Here is a 19,005-nt window from a genome sequence, read left to right on the forward strand (position 1 = left end):
ATCAGTGAAGGACTTTCCACACACCATACATTTAAATGGTTTCTCCCCAGTGTGAGTCCGTTGATGTGTTCTAAGGTTTCCATTCCCACTAAAGCTTTTTCCACACTCCATACATTTATATGGTTTCTCCCCTGTGTGAATCCGTTGATGTTTTCTAAGGCTTCCATTCTCAGTGAAGCACTTTCCACACTCCATACATTTAAATGGCTTCTCCCCTGTGTGAGTCCGTTGATGTGTTCTAAGGCTTCCATTCTCAGTGAAGCACTTTCCACACTCCATACATTTAAATGGTCTCTCCCCTGTGTGAGTCCGTTGATGTATATTGAGGTGTCCACTGTGACTGAAGTTCTTGCCACACTCCATACATTTAAATGGTTTCTCCCCTGTGTGAGTCCGTTGATGTGTTCTAAGGTTTCCATTATCACTAAAGCTCTTTCCACACTCCATACATTTAAATGGTTTCTCCCCTGTGTGTGTCTGTTGATGTATATTGAGGTGTCCACTACGACTGAAACTTTTCCCACATTCCATACATTTATATGGTTTCTCCCCGGTGTGAGTCCGTTGATGTTTTCTAAGGCTTCCATTCTCAGTGAAGGACTTTCCACACACCATACATTTAAATGGTTTCTCCCCTGTGTGCGTCCGTTGATGTGTTCTAAGTTTTCCATTATCACTAAAGCTTTTTCCACACTCCATACATTTATATGGTTTCTCCCCTGTGTGAATCCGTTGATGTGTTCTAAGGTTTCCATTATCACTAAAGCTCTTTCCACACTCCATACATTTAAATGGTTTCTCCCCTGTGTGCGTCCGTTGATGTTTTCTAAGTTTTCCATTATCACTAAAGCTTTTTCCACACTCCATACATTTATATGGTTTCTCCCCTGTGTGAATCGGTTGATGTATATTGAGGTGTCCACTACGACTGAAGCTCTTTCCACACTCCATACATTTATATGGTTTCTCCCCTGTGGTATTCTGTTGATGTCTTCTAAGTTTTCCATTATTGCTAACGCTCTTTCCACACTCCATAGCTTTAAATGGTATCTCCTCTGTTGGAGGTCGTTGATGTGAACTATGTGTGCTCATTCAATGACGCATATACCACATTTTAATTTCTATTCCTAATGAAACGAAAGGTGCACAATTCCCTGGAGTTTTGACTGTCTTCTCCATCTCCTTCTTCAGAGTTGGGTTTCAAGGTAGAGAATTAAGGGAAAGAGAGCACATCAAGCTCCATTAGCACCTTCTCCTATTTCAACGTTTCCTACATTCCCTCACCACCTACCCATGTTCCCAATTTTTAGGAAATGAAGTTGCCATGTCAAATGATAGTAATTGAAAAGCAACTTTCTAAATCCTCAATCAATGTTCCATAAAGCAGCATGATTCTTTAAAGAATGATGTGCTGTCTGATCTCGTGCCCGTCTTCTGATGCAGGACTATCGTAAAATGACACTGAAAAGCAGGATATTCAAGGTAAATAGATAAACTGTACTTAGTGGAATATGTAGTACCTTGAAAATGTAATATTGCATCACGAATGGCCTGAAGTTGTGTTATTTCTGTGGACATGAATTTATTCCTGTTCTGTCTTAAATATTATAATCATATGATGTCATGGGGTGTTAGGAGAGCGTTAGTACCTTTGGTGGGGAAAATGTTATGCACCTTATGCGCTAATTTATCCACCTTTGGTCCTCACCCTCCACTCAGCTCTCACCTGTGGCTACCAGAAGCTGTCAGCATTGAACAGGGGCCACAATCCCAGGTACGGCTTCAACCAGCCGGCTAAACCAGTTGAGGATACCTGATGGGTCTCAAATCCTTGGTGGGTTGGGGAATTCTGCTGCAGGTGAAGGCAGGCCCTGGTGGATGGAGAGGATGAGAACAACAGTGAATCCCACAGTCAAGGAGGCAGATTCTGCCCATTCTGCAGAGGAAATGAGGGCAGATGGGGCTCGTCAACCAGGGAAGGGAGCCCATCGAGAAGGAAAACTCTGGTTGCAATACTTTGGTTCACTCCTTCACGTCCTCTTGAATTATCTTCAGGAGAAGAAAATGCTATGGAGGAAAACCTACACAAATCCAGAGTGGAGTCTCTAAGAGGGTTGGATTCTGTCCTGCACACCTCCTTCCAGCCACTCCTGCAGCCAAGCTGGTGCCTAACGGACTGCTCTGCTTTCCTTGGGACCATATAAGCCAGGCTGAGAAGGGGGTCTTGTTGTCTAGGCAGCCCGGACCCCCAAACACACTGCCCAGGCTCACAGTGCTGCTAACACAGCAGTTTCAGGGGGAGCGATGATCTCAGACCTGGGTATCAAAATCTCTCCAATGTGGAATATGTAAAACAGAAGTGCTGTTTATATCATACATCAATTAAAAACTAATCAGAGTATTTGTCTTTTGAATACAAGACCACCAAGTATCCGATGGCCCCTTCAAAGCGAATGACATATTGTGCTTGGAGCTTTTTTGGGTGCAGGACCAGGAAAGCGTCTTCCACCATTATCCTTCCAATTGGGATTCAGGCCTCACCATGTGACTGAAACTGCCCTGGCTGCTCTGGATTATGATCTCTGATGGTCTAGAGGCTGAGACGAAAAGCTCTTTCCTGGTTCTGCTGGATCTCTCAGCGGCTTTGGAGACCTGTGACCATGGTATCCTTCTGGACCCCCTAGGGGAGCTGGGGGGCCTGCTATGCAGAGCAGTTTGCAAACGCAGACTCCTGGGTAGCGGTCCTGAGAGAGAGCCCTACGTGGCTACAGAAGTTGAAAGGACAGTATTGCACCTCTCTGATGGTTCAGTGGACACTGAAGGAGGCAGAAGTAATCAAAGAGGAAACTGGGCTAGTGGTGGCAAAGAGTGTAAAATACCTGGGGATTAACATGACATCTAAGAATGTGAACTTATTTAAGGACAACTATGATAAGTGCTGGACTGAGATAAAGAAAGATTTAGAAATATGGTCAAACCTGAAGCTTTCCTTGTTAGGTCGAATAGCAGTGATCAAAATGAATGTATTGCCTAGAATGTTATTTCTGTTTCAGACATTACAAATTGTTGATAAACTGGACTGTTTCAAGAAGTGGCAGAAAGACATATCTAAATTTGTCTGGCAGGGCAAAAAGCCCAGAATTAAGTTTAAGATACTTACTGATTCTAAAGAAAGAGGGGGGTTTGCCCTGCCGGACTTAAGACTTTACTATGAATCGGCAGCTTTCTGCTGGTTAAAAGATTGGCTACTTCTTGAGAATCCAGACATTCTAGATTTGGAAGGATTTGATAATAATTTTGGTTGGCATGCATACATCTGGTATGACAAGGTTAAAGTGTATAAGGGTTTTAAAAATCACATTGTCAGGAAAGCACTATATAATGTTTGGATACGGTACAAAGATTTATTGGAAAATAAAACTCCCAGGTGGCTTTCACCAATGGAGGCCAAGGAGGTAAAGAAACTCAATATGAGAACTAATTGGCCGAAATATTCTGAAATTTTAGAACAAGAAGGTGGTGAACTTAAACTACAAAGCTATGAGAAAATAAAGTCCAAGGTACGGGATTGGCTCCATTATTTTCAAATAATGGAGGCCTATAAACAAGACAGGAAAATTGGTTTCCAGGTGGAGAAATCGAAACTAGAAACAGAACTGTTAGAACCCAATACTAAGAATTTATCAAGAATGTATAACTTGCTGTTGAAGTGGAATACAATAGATGAGACAGTGAAGTCAGCTATGGTTAAATGGGCACAGGACATAGGTCATGACATTATGTTTGCTGACTGGGAGCAGTTATGGACCACAGGTATTAAATTTACGGCGTGTAATGCCTTACGAGAAAACATTATGAAAATGATTTATAGGTGGTACATGACCCCAGTCAAGCTCGCGAAGATTTATCATCTGCCCAATAACAAATGTTGGAAATGCAAAGAGACTGAAGGTACCTTCTTCCATCTTTGGTGGACCTGCCCAAAGATTAAAGCCTTCTGGGAGATGATTTATAATGAAATTAAGAAAGTGCTTAAGTGCACCTTTAACAAGAAACCAGAGGCATTTCTCTTGGGTATGGTCGGCCAGCTGGTGCCGAAGAGGGACAAGAATTTCTTTTTGTACGCTACTACGGCAGCAAGGATTCTTCTAGCAAAGTATTGGAAGACACAAGAGTTACCCACGCTGGAGGAATGGCAGGCGAAAGTGATTGACTTTATGGGACTGGCAGAAATGACCGGCAGAATCCGCGACCAAGAGAGAGAGACTGTGGAAGAAGATTGGAAGAAATTTAAGATGTATCTTAAGAATTATTATAAAACTGAGGAGTGTTAAAATGCTGAGGGAAAAGAAGACGTAGAATTGCAGCGATAATTGGGTTTAAATTTTAGGGTGGAGTAGAAAAAGAGGATGAATTTATATGTAATTGGGCAAGAAAGGCTGCTGAATAATGGTACTAAATTAAGGATGCAAAAAGGGGAAGGTATGGGGAAGTCCGGGAAAAGAGGGTTATGAAAATAAGGTTAAGAAAATATGAGTTTGTTGTTTGTTTGTTCTTATGTTGTTGTTTTTTTGTTTGTGATAAAAAATTGGAAATTAATAAAAATCATTTAAAAAAAAAACAAAAACAAAGAATAAGAGGAACAGGAATGCTTTTGAGGTGCAACTTCTATCAATCCTTCTATCATTCCATGGACTCTGCACCCCTATTTCGTATGACAGGTGTACATTATCCTCATCCTCAAGGAACCATGCAGTGGAAGAGATACTTAAAGATGGAAGCCTGAGAGAGAGGGAAAGGTTTCTGGCTGATTCCTGGACAGGACTGCGGAAACAAAGAGCCGCTTCTGAGAAGGCCTCTCCCCTCCTCTCTTCCTCTTGGAATTTCCTCTCCTCTCCAGGAGGACCAATGGTTGGAGTTGGCAGAACCGCTGTATCTGCCATTAATTTGATTTTGAATGGATATTAGAATGAATTGATTTTAGAATGCATTTTAATTAATTGATTGTGATTTTATGTAAACTGTGTTATTTTCATTGTTGTTAGCTGCTCTGAGCCCGGAGGGCGAGATATTATTATTATTATTATTATTATTATTATTATTATTATTATTATCTGGACATGGCAGGGGCTTATGGGGTGGGAATCGGGTGGAGCTTGCAGGAAGGAAGGTGTGTCTTGTTAACGGAGAAATCTGACGGCCCCCCTGGACCAAAAACCAGGACACCAGCCAGGAATACCAGAGCAAAACAGCAGCCAGTAGGCTTGGTATTTATTGAAGACTGTCATGACAGGACTCCCACCTACCACAAAGTGGAACACGATGGAAGCCCCAAACAAAAGAGAACCCAAAATTTTATTAGCTGCTAATCCCCATGTTACAGCCCCCCAAATACATCACTAATACATCATGGTTACACCATGAAAGGGGAGGTCTGGTGGCAGTAATCTGAGCATCCCATCAAGTGTAACAAAAGAGATATTTACATTTCCCTGCTAGGTGCAGAAGTGTGTCAGTACCCAGAGCAGAACAAGGGGGAGGGGTGCAAAAAACCATGACCACCATGCAGTGGCGTAGCGTGGGTTGTCAGCACCCGGGGCAAGGCAAGTAATTTGCGCCCCCTAACCCGTGGATTTGCGCCCCCTAACCCTAACCCCCAGATGTTGCGCCCGGTGCGGCCGACCCCCCCTGCACCCCCCACGCTACGCCACTGCCACCATGTGGCCTGACTTATGCCCCCCCCCCCCACCAACAAGAAAGGAAATGGCCAGCTGGAAGGCAGTGGGTGGCATCATCAGGGGAGCCATGCCCCCGCTACAAAAAAAGACCACCACCACCCGGCCTAGCTGGCCCCCCGCCCAGAAAGAAAGGCCACAGAATTGCAGCCTAGCCTGGCGGAGGGGCCATGCCCCTTCCAATCAGGCCAGAATTTACCTTAATTTGGCCGCCAGAACACGTTCCTGAGGATCCTGATCCTGGAAGGAAGAAAACCAAAAGAGGCTTGGACAAAGGGGTCGGCCTCTTTTCTTTGGACTTTGCCCCACCCCTGGCTGGCCACCCATTGTCCTCCCTGACCTGTTTCTCAGCCAAGTTAATCACACCCTTTTGTCTTCATCTGGGTTGGTTCTTTCTGGAATGGCTACCTGTCTGGCACTCAGGTATCAGGAGGCCAGGGATTATCACTCAGGCAGAGGGGCTGCTGAATAGCTGAGCTCACATGTCTATAGGAATTTCTGAAGTTTTCCCAGTGAGCCAGTACATAGAGACATTTATCAGTGAATTCTTATATTTGGTATCGTGCAGCAAAGGCCCTTTGAATAGATAGGAATAAACTGTGATGAAGTGTTTTCTGGGGACAAGTCACAAAATTCACAAAAGTGATGGTGCTGATTTTGGTAGTGGGCTGCATGTGCATGAGATCTGCTGGAGGGGCAACTCCCCCCCCCCACCTATACATAAATTCCTGCAAACGTCTGGACAGGGCACTGGCTTATGGGGTGGGAGGAGGATAGAGGTTGCAGGAAGGAAAGGGTGGGGAGACATGACCCCCCACTTTCCAGGGATCCCACTGGTAGCTTTGAAGGGGTGGCCGATTCCTGGGTGGGAGGGAGAACCCAAGGCGGCCCCTCGAGAAAATCCCCGCGGGCGCCATGATGGAGACGTGTCCCCGAAGACTGGTCTTCCTGGCTCTCTCTCTCCCCCCCCCCCCACCATTCCTGCCTTTCCCTGCCCCAGGGATGCTCCCCCTCCCCACTTCCTCGACTCCCTCCCTCTGTCCCAGAGTCTCCCCTGAACCCAGAGGCCCCCCTTGGCGTGGCTCACCCACGGCCTGCGCCCCCATCTCTCCGTCTGGAGGGGCCCCCCAAGACGAGCAGGGGAGGGACAGGGGGGTCTCTATCCAGGCGTCCCTCACGCCCGTTAACCCTTTCATGGCTCACCTCTCTCGGCGCGGAACCCACAGGGCCCCAGAGATGCCTGCGCGGGGAAATGGGGCGAGGGGGCTTCGTTGGGATCCCCTGGGTGGGCTTCCTAAGGGTCCAAGGAAAACGCGTGCAGGGATCCAGTTGCACCAAAGCCGGGGTCTCTGGATCCTTCTCTCGCCTCCCCCCGCGACCCCTTTACCTCTTTGTCCTCGCTCGCGATTCTCCTTTCCTTTCCTGCAACATCCACGTGGGTGGGGGGGGGGATTTACCTGCCGCCCCTCCTCCCCTCTCCGAAAGCGCGCGCCCCTAGAGCAACCTGCAGAGCAGCAGTCCGGCGCAGAAGCTCCACTTGCGGGAGAAGCAGGCAGTTTGGGAGGGGGGCTCACCCCCCCCATTCCCGGAGCAGGAGCCGGATGGCGAGGAGGAGGAGCATCATATTGGGGAGGGAATTTGGGGTTTGCGGTGGCGGGGTGTGGGAAGGATGTGCCGGGAGGGTGGAATTGGGGGGGGCGGGGAGGAGAGGAAGGTTTCCCCCTCCCCTCTTGCTTCTGTGAATCAGGAGAGTGGGGGAGGGGCTGATCCCGGCAATCCAGCTGCAAAGTGGGGTGTCCCCCCCCACAATGTTTATATTGCAAAATCCTTCCCTCCCCCACCCCACGCCACGAGCTTAGATCCCTCCGTGTTTTAGGTATTGCTGCTGTTAAATCCAGGAAGGGGGGGAGGGGCAGTCAAGGCAGAAATCCATCGGGATGGTGGGTTGAATCCTGATACTTTCCAAGGTGAAGCGCAGGAAAGCCTTGCAGCTAGGGGGATGTGTGAATACTGTTGTGGGGCTTTGGGGAAGAGGGTAGTTAAAAGGTGTGGGAAAGTGGGGTTGTGGTGGAGCGATGAACCCCAAACAAGTGAGAACTCCCTGCGGACAGCCCCCCCCCCGGGCTTGTAGGACCTGAAGCAAACCAACCAGGTCTTTAGAAGCACGACCAAACACCCTGGATGTTCAAAGCAGTTTGCAAACGCAGACTCCTGGGTAGCGGTCCTGAGAGAGAGCCCTACGTGGCTACAGAAGTTGAAAGGACAGTATTGCACCTCGCTGATGGTTCAGTGGGCTCTGGAGGAGGCAGAAGTAATCAAACCCCAAAAGAAAGAGCACTTTTCCAGAGGAGAGGAGAAAATGAAAGAACCGACCTGGCCCCCAACGGCTCCCATATCAGCCTTTAATTGGCCAGACCTAGGAGTTTTGATAGACTTAGGGGGCCTACAAGACCCAGACTCCGAGCCTTCTTCCCTTAGGGGTTCCCCAGCTGGTGCCTCCCCCCCCCTTCACCCAGCCAGCCCATGACAGCAACAGCAGCAACAACAACAGTAAAATAAGTATGATAATAATATGCACACTGGTGCTCTGGCAGGAAGAATAATAACTTCTGGGACTATGGAAAAATACTATCTTCCCCAAACCCCAGAATAAGCAGGAGCTCTGGGGTTGCCCCATGGGGTTCGTGGGGGAAGATGGGCCCCCCAGGAGACTTCCCTGGTACTTGCAGCCCCTCCTTCCCCCTCTTGCAATAAGGCTTGGGGGAAATCTCCCATTAAAGAAATTGTCAAGAATGTATAACGTGCTGTTGAAATGGAATACACTGGATGAAACGGTTAAATCTGTTATGATTAAATGTGCACAAGATGTTGGACATAACGTTATGATGGCTGACTGGGAAAGGTTGTGGACCACAGGTATGAAGTTTACGGCATGCAATGCCTTAAGAGAGAATATAATGAAAATGATTTACAGGTGGTACATGACACCAGTCAAGCTTGCGAAAATTTATCATTTGCCCGATAATAAATGTTGGAAATGCAAAGAGATTGAAGGCACATTTTTTCACCTTTGGTGGACATGCCCAAGGATTAAGACCTTCTGGGAAATGATCTATAATGAAATGAAAAAGGTATTTAAATATACCTTCCAGAAGAAACCAGAGGCCTTTCTCCTGGGCATGGTGGGCCAACTGGTGCCAAGAAAAGATAGAACTTTTTTTATGTACGCCACAACAGCAGCAAGAATACTTATCGCAAAGTATTGGAAGACACAAGATCTACCCATCCGGGAAGAATGGCAGATGAAGGTGATGGACTATATGGAACTGGCTGAGATGACTGGCAGAATCCGAGACCAGGGAGAAGAGTCGGTGGAAGAAGATTGGAAGAAATTTAAAGTTTATCCTCAGAAATATTGTAAAATTTAAGAATGTTAGAAAGATGTTGGAATAAAATTATGTGGTTTTAGCAGGAAAAATACAAGGATTGAGTGAAAATGAATTGAATGAATGCATGCATGAAAAAAGTGAATGCAAAATTATTAAGATAAAAACGAAGGTAAAGGATTTGCTGAAATATCTAATTGAACTAGAATACAAGTATGGGAGGTGTGAGGAGGTCAAGGAAGCGAGTGAATGAAAATAATGTGATGTTAAGGTTTGACTTGGTTTTTTTTTCATTTTTTCCGGTTTTTTAATGACATTTGGTTTTTATGTATTTTTAATGTACTTTTTATGTATTGTCTGGTTGTTGTTCTGTTTTTTATGATTGTTACTTATATTTTTCTTCTTTCCCCCCCTCTTTTTCTGTAACCTTTAAAATCTTAATAAAAATCTATTTTTTTAAAAAAGAAATCTCCCATTAAATTACAGTATTTTAAGTTCCCTTCAGAATGCATAGGAGGCAGGGAGAAGTTCTAGTGAAGAAGCTATGCTTGGAGATCATGCGGTGGTGGGGGTGAGAGAGTTTGGTGCAAAAACCAGTTACACACATATGCACCCGTCTTGCATGCTTGAGTACAGCAACTCCAGGGCATGAGGCACGTAGCAGCAGGGTAGGGGCCACGTGTAAAGCAATTCCCATGCTGAGGTAAAAACACAAACAGAGGCAGCAGGACTTCTTCAGTAAAAGTTTACTGAGCTTTCAAAGCATACATTTCTCACTGGGTCCCTAGAGAGGCACAAAACTTTGCTTCTGAGAGCAAATCCAGTTTCAGCAGTAAAAAATACAGCACACAGGATATCTAAGTCAGGCAGACACACCGGCAGAAGGGAGCAAGGGAGGAAAGAGGCTGGAAGGACGCAGGGCAAAGGAGGTGTGCGTGTCGCTTCCTGTTGTCTGGGAGGGAAGTCAGCAACTCAACATATTCAGGGGCATCACGAAGAAAAGCTTTCTGCCAGCAGCTTCCAGGCAAATGAGCATCCCAGAAACACACACTGTGATCTGTGGTGTGTTGCCATATCAGTTGTTTTTGGAAGGTTATCATGATGTAGTCTAGAAACCAATACAATATATCGCCCAGCCCTAATCCTCACTGACCACCAGCAATCTAGATAAACCCCAACCCCTTCTCTATCAAAAGGTACTTTACATCTTAGATCATAATCACATTGTTTGACATTGCCTTCAATATTTTATTTTGATAGAGTTTTACACATAAAAAACCAGAACTTCACATACACATCATGTGTCAAAGACTGATTTCCTCCTGAGTTCATTTCTGTGAAGTAAAGAGTGGACTCTGAGAGGAAGCCGTCCCACACTCCATACATCTAAAGGGGTTCTTACATCTGAGAGAATCTGGATTTTCCTTAAACATTTCTTTGTAAATGAAGCACGTTTTGCAATCTTTTCATTTAAACTGCTTCTCCTCTTTGAGTCTGTTGTTGGTTTGAAGGGTTTCAAAACCAAAGGTTCTTCCTATCCGTGAATCTGTTGATTTAGAATTTCCACCAGGACTGAACCTCTATCTACTTTCCTGATATTTATAAGGTTTGTGTTTTGTGTGAGTTTGTTGACATAAATCAAGGGTTCCACTCTGACTGCAGCTCCTTCCACGGTCCATACATTTAAACAGTTTCTCCCCTGTGTGTCTGCTGATGTTTTCTAAGATTTCAATTCTGGCTGAAGCTCTTTCCGCACTCCATACATGTAAATGGTTTCTCCCCTGTGTGAGTCTGTTGATGTATATTGAGGCTTCCATTATCATTAAAGCTCCTTCCACACTCTATACATTTATATGGTTTCTCCCCTGTGTGAGTCCGTTGATGTGTTCTAAGGCTTCCATTATCAGTGAAGCACTTTCCACACTCCATACATTTAAATGGTTCCTCCCCTGTGTGTGTCTGTTGATGTATATTGAGGTGTCCACTACGACTGAAACTTTTCCCACATTCCATACATTTATATGGTTTCTCCCCGGTGAGAGTCCGTTGATGTTTTCTAAGGCTTCCATTCTCAGTGAAGGACTTTCCACACACCATACATTTAAATGGTTTCTCCCCAGTGTGAGTCCGTTGATGTGTTCTAAGGGTTCCATTCTCACTAAAGCTTTTTCCACACTCCATACATTTATATGGTTTCTCCCCTGTGTGAGTCCGTTGATGTATATTGAGGTGTCCACTGTGACTGAAGTACTTTCCACACTCCATACATTTATATGGTTTCTCCCCTGTGTGAATCTTTTGATGTCTTCTAAGGTTTGAATTGAAACAGAAACTCTTTCCACACACCATACATTTATATGGTTTCTCCCCAGTGTGAGTCCGTTGATGTTTTCTAAGGCTTCCATTCTCAGTGAAGCACTTTCCACACTCCATACATTTAAATGGCTTCTCCCCTGTGTGAGTACGTTGATGTTTTCTAAGGTCACCGTTCTGACTGAAGCTCTTTCCACACTCCATACATTTAAATGGTTTCTCCCCTGTGTGAGTCCGCTGATGTATTCTAAGGGTTGCATTGAAACTAAAGCTCTTTCCGCACTCCATACATTTATATGGTTTCTCCCCGGTGTGAGTCCGTTGATGTTTTCTAAGGCTTCCATTCTCAGTGAAGCACTTTCCACACTCCATACATTTAAATGGTTTCTCCCCTGTGTGTGTCTGTTGATGTTTTCTAAGGCTTCCATTCTCAGTGAAGGACTTTCCACACACCATACATTTAAATGGTTTCTCCCCAGTGTGAGTCCGTTGATGTGTTCTAAGGTTTCCATTCCCACTAAAGCTTTTTCCACACTCCATACATTTATATGGTTTCTCCCCTGTGTGAATCCGTTGATGTTTTCTAAGGCTTCCATTCTCAGTGAAGCACTTTCCACACTCCATACATTTAAATGGCTTCTCCCCTGTGTGAGTCCGTTCATGTGTTCTAAGGCTTCCATTCTCAGTGAAGCACTTTCCACACTCCATACATTTAAATGGTTTCTCCCCTGTGTGAGTCCGTTGATGTATATTGAGGTGTCCACTGTGACTGAAGTTCTTGCCACACTCCATACATTTAAATGGTTTCTCCCCTGTGTGAGTCCGTTGATGTGTTCTAAGGTTTCCATTATCACTAAAGCTCTTTCCACACTCCATACATTTAAATGGTTTCTCCCCTGTGTGTGTCTGTTGATGTATATTGAGGTGTCCACTACGACTGAAACTTTTCCCACATTCCATACATTTATATGGTTTCTCCCCGGTGTGAGTCCGTTGATGTTTTCTAAGGCTTCCATTCTCAGTGAAGGACTTTCCACACACGATACATTTAAATGGTTTCTCCCCTGTGTGCGTCCGTTGATGTTTTCTAAGTTTTCCATTATCACTAAAGCTCTTTCCACACACCATACATTTAAATGGTTTCTCCCCTGTGTGAATCCGTTGATGTGTTCTAAGGTTTCCATTATCACTAAAGCTCTTTCCACACTCCATACATTTAAATGGTTTCTCCCCTGTGTGCGTCCGTTGATGTTTTCTAAGTTTTCCATTATCACTAAAGCTTTTTCCACACTCCATACATTTATATGGTTTCTCCCCTGTGTGAATCCGTTGATGTATATTGAGGTGTCCACTCTGACTGAAGCTCTTTCCACACTCCATACATTTATATGGTTTCTCCCCTGTGGTATTCTGTTGATGTCTTCTAAGTTTTCCATTATTGCTAACGCTCTTTCCACACTCCATAGCTTTAAATGGTATCTCCTCTGTTGGAGGTCGTTGATGTGAACTATGTGTGCTCATTCAATGAAGCATATTCCACATTTTAATTTCTATTCCTAATGAAACGAAAGGTGCACAATTCCCTGGAGTTTTGACTGTCTTCTCCATCTCCTTCTTCAGAGTTGAGTTTCAAGGTAGAGAATTAAGGGAAAGAGAGCACATCAAGCTCCATTAGCACCTTCTCCTATTTCAACGTTTCCTACATTCCCTCACCTCCTACCCATGTTCCCAATTTTTAGGAAATGAAGTTGCCATGTCAAATGATAGTAATTGAAAAGCAACTTTCTAAATCCTCAATCAATGTTCCATAAAGCAGCATGATTCTTTAAAGAATGATGTGCTGTCTGATCTCGTGCCCGTCTTCTGATGCAGGACTATCCTAAAATGACACTGAAAAGCAGGATATTCAAGGTAAATAGATAAACTGTACTTAGTGGAATATGTAGTACCTTGAAAATGTAATATTGCATCACGAATGGCCTGAAGTTGTGTTATTTCTGTGGACATGAATTTATTCCTGTTCTGTCTTAAATATCATAATTATAGGATGGCTTGGGGTGTTAGGGGAGCGGTAGTACCTTTGGTGGGTGACATGTAGTTCACCTTATGGGCTAATTTATCCACCTTTGGTCCTCACCCTCCACTCAGCTCTCACCTGTGGCTACCAGAAGCTGTCAGCATTGAACAGGGGCCACAATCCCAGGTACGGCTTCAACCGGCCGGCTAAACCAGTTGAGGATACCTGATGGGTCTCAAATCCTTGGTGGCTTGGGGAATTCTGCTGCAGGTGAAGGCAGGCCCTGGTGGATGGAGAGGATGAGAACAACAGTGAATCCCACAGTCAAGGAGGCAGATTCTGCCCATTCTGCAGAGGAAATGAGGGCAGATGGGGCTCGTCAACCAGGGAAGGGAGCCCATCGAGAAGGAAAACTCTGGTTGCAATACTTTGGTTCACTCCTTCACGTCCTCTTGAGTTATCTTCAGGAGAAGAAAATGCTATGGAGGAAAACCTACACAAATCCAGAGTGGAGTCTCTAAGAGGGTTGGATTCTGTCCTGCACACCTCCTTCCAGCCACTCCTGCAGCCAAGCTGGTGCCTAACGGACTGCTCTGCTTTCCTTGGGACCATATAAGCCAGGCTGAGAAGGGGGGTCTTGTTGTCTAGGCAGCCCGGACCCCCAAACACAATGTCCAGGCTCACAGTGCTGCTAACACAGCAGTTTCAGGGGGAGCGATGATCTCAGACCTGGGTATCAAAATCTCTCCAATGTGGAATATGTAAAACAGAAGTGCTGTTTATATCATACATCAATTAAAAACTAATCAGAGTATTTGTCTTTTGAATAAAAGACCACCAAGTATCCGATGGCCCCTTCAAAGCTAATGAAATATTGTGCCTGGAACTTTTTTGGGTGCAGGACCAGGAAAGCGTCTTCCACCATTATCCTTCCAATTGGGATTCAGGCCTCACCATGTGACTGAAACTGCCCTGGCTGCTCTGGATTATGATCTCTGATGGTCTAGAGGCTGAGAGGAAAAGCTCTTTCCTGGTTCTGCTGGATCTCTCAGCGGCTTTGGAGACCTGTGACCATGGTATCCTTCTGGACCCCCTAGGGGAGCTGGGGGGCCTGCTATGCAGTGGTTCCCCTCCTTCCTCCTGGGCCATGTCCAGAACATCGTGTTGGGGGATGAGTGTTCTGACACCTGGGTGCTCCCTTGTGGTTGCAAGGCTGCCGTAAACGATAGTCCCACCCACAAACTCTCATTCATACACAGTCTGTAAATTGAGGGGGGGTCACACAGCTCACCTGTGCTAATACTGGCAGTCTTTGGCCTGTATAGGCACACCTTGTATGTAGAGCCTCCAGCCCCAGGCACTGTCTATCATGAAAATGGGTTCTATGACTGGGAAGATTCATGCAGTCGCTGTCATCGGATGCTGATGGGTTGTATCTCAGCTTGTCAGTCACTCTGACACTCCCTACAAAGAATAAGAGGAACAGGAATGCTTTTGAGGTGCAACTTCTATCAATCCTTCTATCATTCCATGGACTCTGCACCCCTGTTTCTTATGACAGGTGTACATTATCCTCATCCTCAATGAACCATGCAGTGGAAGAGATACTTAAAGATGGAAGCCTGAGAGAGAGGAAAAGGTTTCTGGCTGATTCCTGGACAGGACTGCGGAAACAAAGAGCCGCTTCTGAGAAGGCCTCTCCCCTCCTCTCTTCCTCTTGGAATTTCCTCTCCTCTCCAGGAGGACCAATGGTTGGAGTTGCCAGAACCGCTGTATCTGCCATTAATTTGATTTTGAATGGATATTAGAATGAATAGATTTTAGAATGCATTTTAATTAATTGATTGTGATTTTATGTAAACTGTGTTATTTTCATTGTTGAAAGAAAAGCCACAGAATTGCAGCCTAGCCTGGTGGAGGGGCCATGCCCCTTCCAATCAGGCCAGAATTTACCTTAATTTGGCCGCCAGGACACACTCCTGAGGATCCTGATCCTGGAAGGAAGAAAACCAAAAGAGGCTTGGACAAAGGGGTCGGCCTCTTTTCTTTGGCCTTTGCCCCACCCCCAGCCGGCCACCCATTGTCCTCCCTGACCTGTTTCTCAGCCAAGCTAATCACACCCTTTTGTCTTCATCTGGGTTGGTTCTTTCTGGAATGGCTACCTGTCTGGCCCTCAGGTATCAGGAGGCCAGGGATTATCACTCAGGCAGAGGGGCTGCTGAATAGCTGAGCTCACATGTCTATAGGAATTTCTGAAGTTTTCCCAGTGAGTCAGTGCATAGATACATTGATCACTGAATTCTTACATTTGGTATCGTGCAGGAGAGGCCCTTTGAATAAATAGGAATAAACTGTGATGAAGTGTTTTCTGGGGACAAGTCACAAAAGTGATGGTGCTGATTTTGGTAGTGGGCTGCATGTGCATGAGATCTGCTGGAAGGGCAACTCCCCCCCCCAACCTATACATAAATTCCTGCAAACGTCTGGACAGGGCACTGGCTTATGGGGTGGGAGGAGGATAGAGGTTGCAGGAAGGAAAGGGTGGGGAGACATGACCCCCCACTTTCCAGGGATCCCACTGGTAGCTTTGAAGGGGTGGCCGATTCCTGGGTGGGAGGGAGAACCCAAGGCGGCCCCTCGAGAAAATCCCCGCGGGCGCCATGATGGAGACGTGTCCCCGAAGACTGGTCTTCCTGGCTCTCTCTCCCCCCCCCCCCACCATTCCTGCCTTTCCCCGCCCCAGGGATGCTCCCCCTCCCCACTTCCTCGATCCCCTCCCTCTGTCCCAGAGTCTCCCCTGAACCCAGAGGCCCCCCTTGGCGGGGCTCACCCATCGCCCTGCGCCCCCATCTCTCCGTCTGGAGGGGCCCCCCAAGACGAGCAGGGGAGGGACAGGGGGGTCTCTATCCAGGCGTCCCTCACGCCCGTTAACCCTTTCATGGCTCACCTCTCTCGGCGCGGAACCCACAGGGCCCCAGAGATGCCTGCGCGGGGAAATGGGGCGAGGGGGCTTCGTTGGGATCCCCTGGGTGGGCTTCCTAAGGGTCCAAGGAAAACGCGTGCAGGGATCCAGTTGCACGAAAGCCGCTTTGGGGAGCTGGAGGGGGTCTCTGGATCCTTCTCTCGCCTCCCCCCGCGACCCCTTTACCTCTTTGTCCTCACTCGCGATTCTCCTTTCCTTTCCTGCAACATCCACGTGGGTGGGGGGGGGGATTTACCTGCCGCCCCTCCTCCCCTCTCCGAAAGCGCGCGCCCCTAGAGCTGCGGGGCAGAGCACCAATCCGGCGCAAAAGCTCCACTTGCGTGAGAAGCAGTCAGTTTGGGAGGGGGGCTCACCCCCCCACATTCCCGGAGCAGGAGCCGGATGGCGAGGAGGAGGAGCATCATATTTGGGAGGGAATTTGGGGTTTGCGGTGGCGGGGTGTGGGAAGGATGTGCCGGGAGGGTGGAATTGGGGGGGGGCGGGGAGGAGAGGAAGGTTTCCCCCTCCCCTCTTGCTTCTGTGAATCAGGAGAGTGGGGGAGGGGCTGATCCCGGCAATCCAGCTGCAAAGTGGGGTGTGTCCCCCCCCACAATGTTTATATTGCAAAATCCGTCCCGCCCCCACCCCACGCCACGAGCTTAGATCCCTCCGTGTTTTAGGTATTGCTGCTGTTAAATCCAGGAAGGGGGGGAGGGGCAGTCAAGGCAGAAATCCATCGGGATGGTGGGTTGAATCCTGATACTTTCCAAGGTGAAGCGCAGGAAAGCCTTGCAGCTAGGGGGATGTGTGAATACTGTTGCGGTGCTTTGGGGAAGAGGGTAGTTAAAAGGTGTGGGAAAGTGGGGTTGTGGTGGAGCGATGAACCCCAAAGGACTGAGAATGCACTGTGAACAGGACTGGCCCACCCAAGCCTCACCCCCTTACCTAAAAGCCTGACACCCCGCAATGTGACAGGATTGTGACTCCTGCCCTCAGCAAGCAAAATATTTCCCCCCCCCCCACCGGAACAAGGCAATCCCCAGGATGCTGAGGTGCCCCGAGGGCTGTGCGGGACCCCCATTCCTTGAAATGGAGGGAGCCGTGGGCTGTGGCTCTGTGTGTGTCTCAGGCAAAAGGGGGAGGGCTGCTCTGTGTGTTTTGCTAGCAGTTAAAATTGCACTTTTTGGGGAAAGAGCTTTCTTTTTGTGTGCTTTGCATTGACGTTTTTGTCTCCAGCTCAGCCAGGGGAGCTGGGGCTGGAGGGCCAGATGTGGGGGGGGACCCCCGCAACAAGAGGCTGCCAGCTCTATGTATGTCTATGTATTTTATTGTCTCTTTCTTGGCCAAGATGGACTGAGGCTGTGAGGAAAGAGGGGAAAGTTTTCTGATTTTGTGTTTTGTGTTTTGTGTTTTGCTCCTCTCCGGCTGAGGGCTGGGGCTGCAGAGATCGGGCTCATTCCCCCCTTGGCACAACTGCGAGTTCTCTGCCCAGGACTGGCAGGCTGTGCAGCCGAGGGGGGCATTTACTTATGAGTCTTTTCTTTCTATAGGCTTTATGACTGTCCGCCTTGCTGGGGCAGCCAACCACCAGTCTCTTTTCAAAAGGCTTTCCCCCACCTTTTATTTTATCTGCAACATGTCGGAAGGGCAGGGAATCCCCCTTGTGTACAACTTAAGCCGGAGGGCATAATGGGGGGGGGGTCACATTACAAGGGGACTCCATTACAAGGCATGGTGAATAATTTTGGCAAATTCAAATGCAAATATGGTGGAGCGATGAACCCCAAACAAGTGAGAACTCCCTGCGGACAGCCCCCCCCCCGGGCTTGTAGGACCTGAAGCAAACCAACCAGGTCTTTAGAAGCACGACCAAACACCCTGGATGTTCAGAGCAGTTTGCAAACGCAGACTCCTGGGTAGCAGTCCTGAGAGAGAGCCCAAAATAAGTTGAAAGGACAGTATTGCACCTCGCTGATGGTGCAGTGGACACTGAAGGAGGCAGAAGTAATCAAACCCCAAAAGAAAGAGCACTTTGCCAGAGGAGAGGAGAAAATGAAAGAACCGACCTGGCCCCCAGTGGCTCCCATATCAGCCTTTAATTGGCCAGACCTCGGAGTTTTGATAGCCTTTGGGGGCATACAAGACCCAGACTCCGAGCCTTCTTCCCTTGGGGGTTCCCCAGCTGGTTCCTCCGCCCCCCCTTTCACCCAGCCAGCCCATGACAGCAACAGCAGCAACAACAGTAAATTCAGTACGGTAATAGTATGCACACTGGTCCTCTGACAGGAAGAATAATAACTTCTGGGACTATGGAAAAATACTATTTTCCCAAAACCCCAGAATAAGCAGGAGCTCTGGGGTTGCCCCATGGGGTTCGTGAGGGAAGATGGGCCCCCCAGGAGACTTCCCTGGTACCTGCAGCCCCTCCTTCCCCCGCTTGCAATAAGACTTGGGGGGGCAATCTCCCATTAAATTACAGTATCTTAAGTTTTCTTCAGAATGTGCAGGGGGCAGGGATGAAATTCTGGTGAAGAAGCAGTTCTTGGAGATCATGCAGTGGTGGGGGTGAGAGAGTTTGGTGCAAAAACCAGT

At 47.3% G+C, this 19,005-nt stretch overlaps 2 protein-coding genes across 2 annotated transcripts in view; both read right to left on the reverse strand.

The window, feature by feature from the left end:
• Positions 1-19,005, reverse strand: part of LOC307225277 (uncharacterized protein) — a 61,280-nt gene that overhangs the window by 33,432 nt on the left and 8,843 nt on the right. Inside the window, exons 3-4 of the mRNA XM_079993208.1 lie at positions 5,935-5,975; positions 1,727-1,871 (exon numbers count right to left, since the gene is read on the reverse strand). Coding sequence (XP_079849334.1) covers positions 1,733-1,871; positions 5,935-5,975 — 180 coding nt within the window. The 3' untranslated portion in view covers positions 1,727-1,732. The remainder of the gene's footprint in view (positions 1-1,726; positions 1,872-5,934; positions 5,976-19,005) is intronic.
• Positions 6,928-16,815, reverse strand: LOC307224843 (uncharacterized protein; the record flags this gene model as incomplete). The annotated part of the gene is made up of 5 exons (XM_079991967.1): positions 16,600-16,815; positions 15,405-15,445; positions 13,590-13,734; positions 11,888-13,048; positions 6,928-7,029 (listed from the first exon to the last, which is right to left on the reverse strand). Exons 4-5 carry the CDS (start codon positions 12,953-12,955, stop codon positions 6,928-6,930), a joined length of 1,170 nt encoding a protein of 389 aa, XP_079848093.1. The 5' UTR covers positions 12,956-13,048; positions 13,590-13,734; positions 15,405-15,445; positions 16,600-16,815.

Source organism: Podarcis cretensis (genome assembly GCF_951804945.1).
Source record: "Podarcis cretensis genome assembly, chromosome: 10".
Classification (NCBI taxonomy): Eukaryota; Metazoa; Chordata; class Lepidosauria; order Squamata; family Lacertidae; genus Podarcis; species Podarcis cretensis.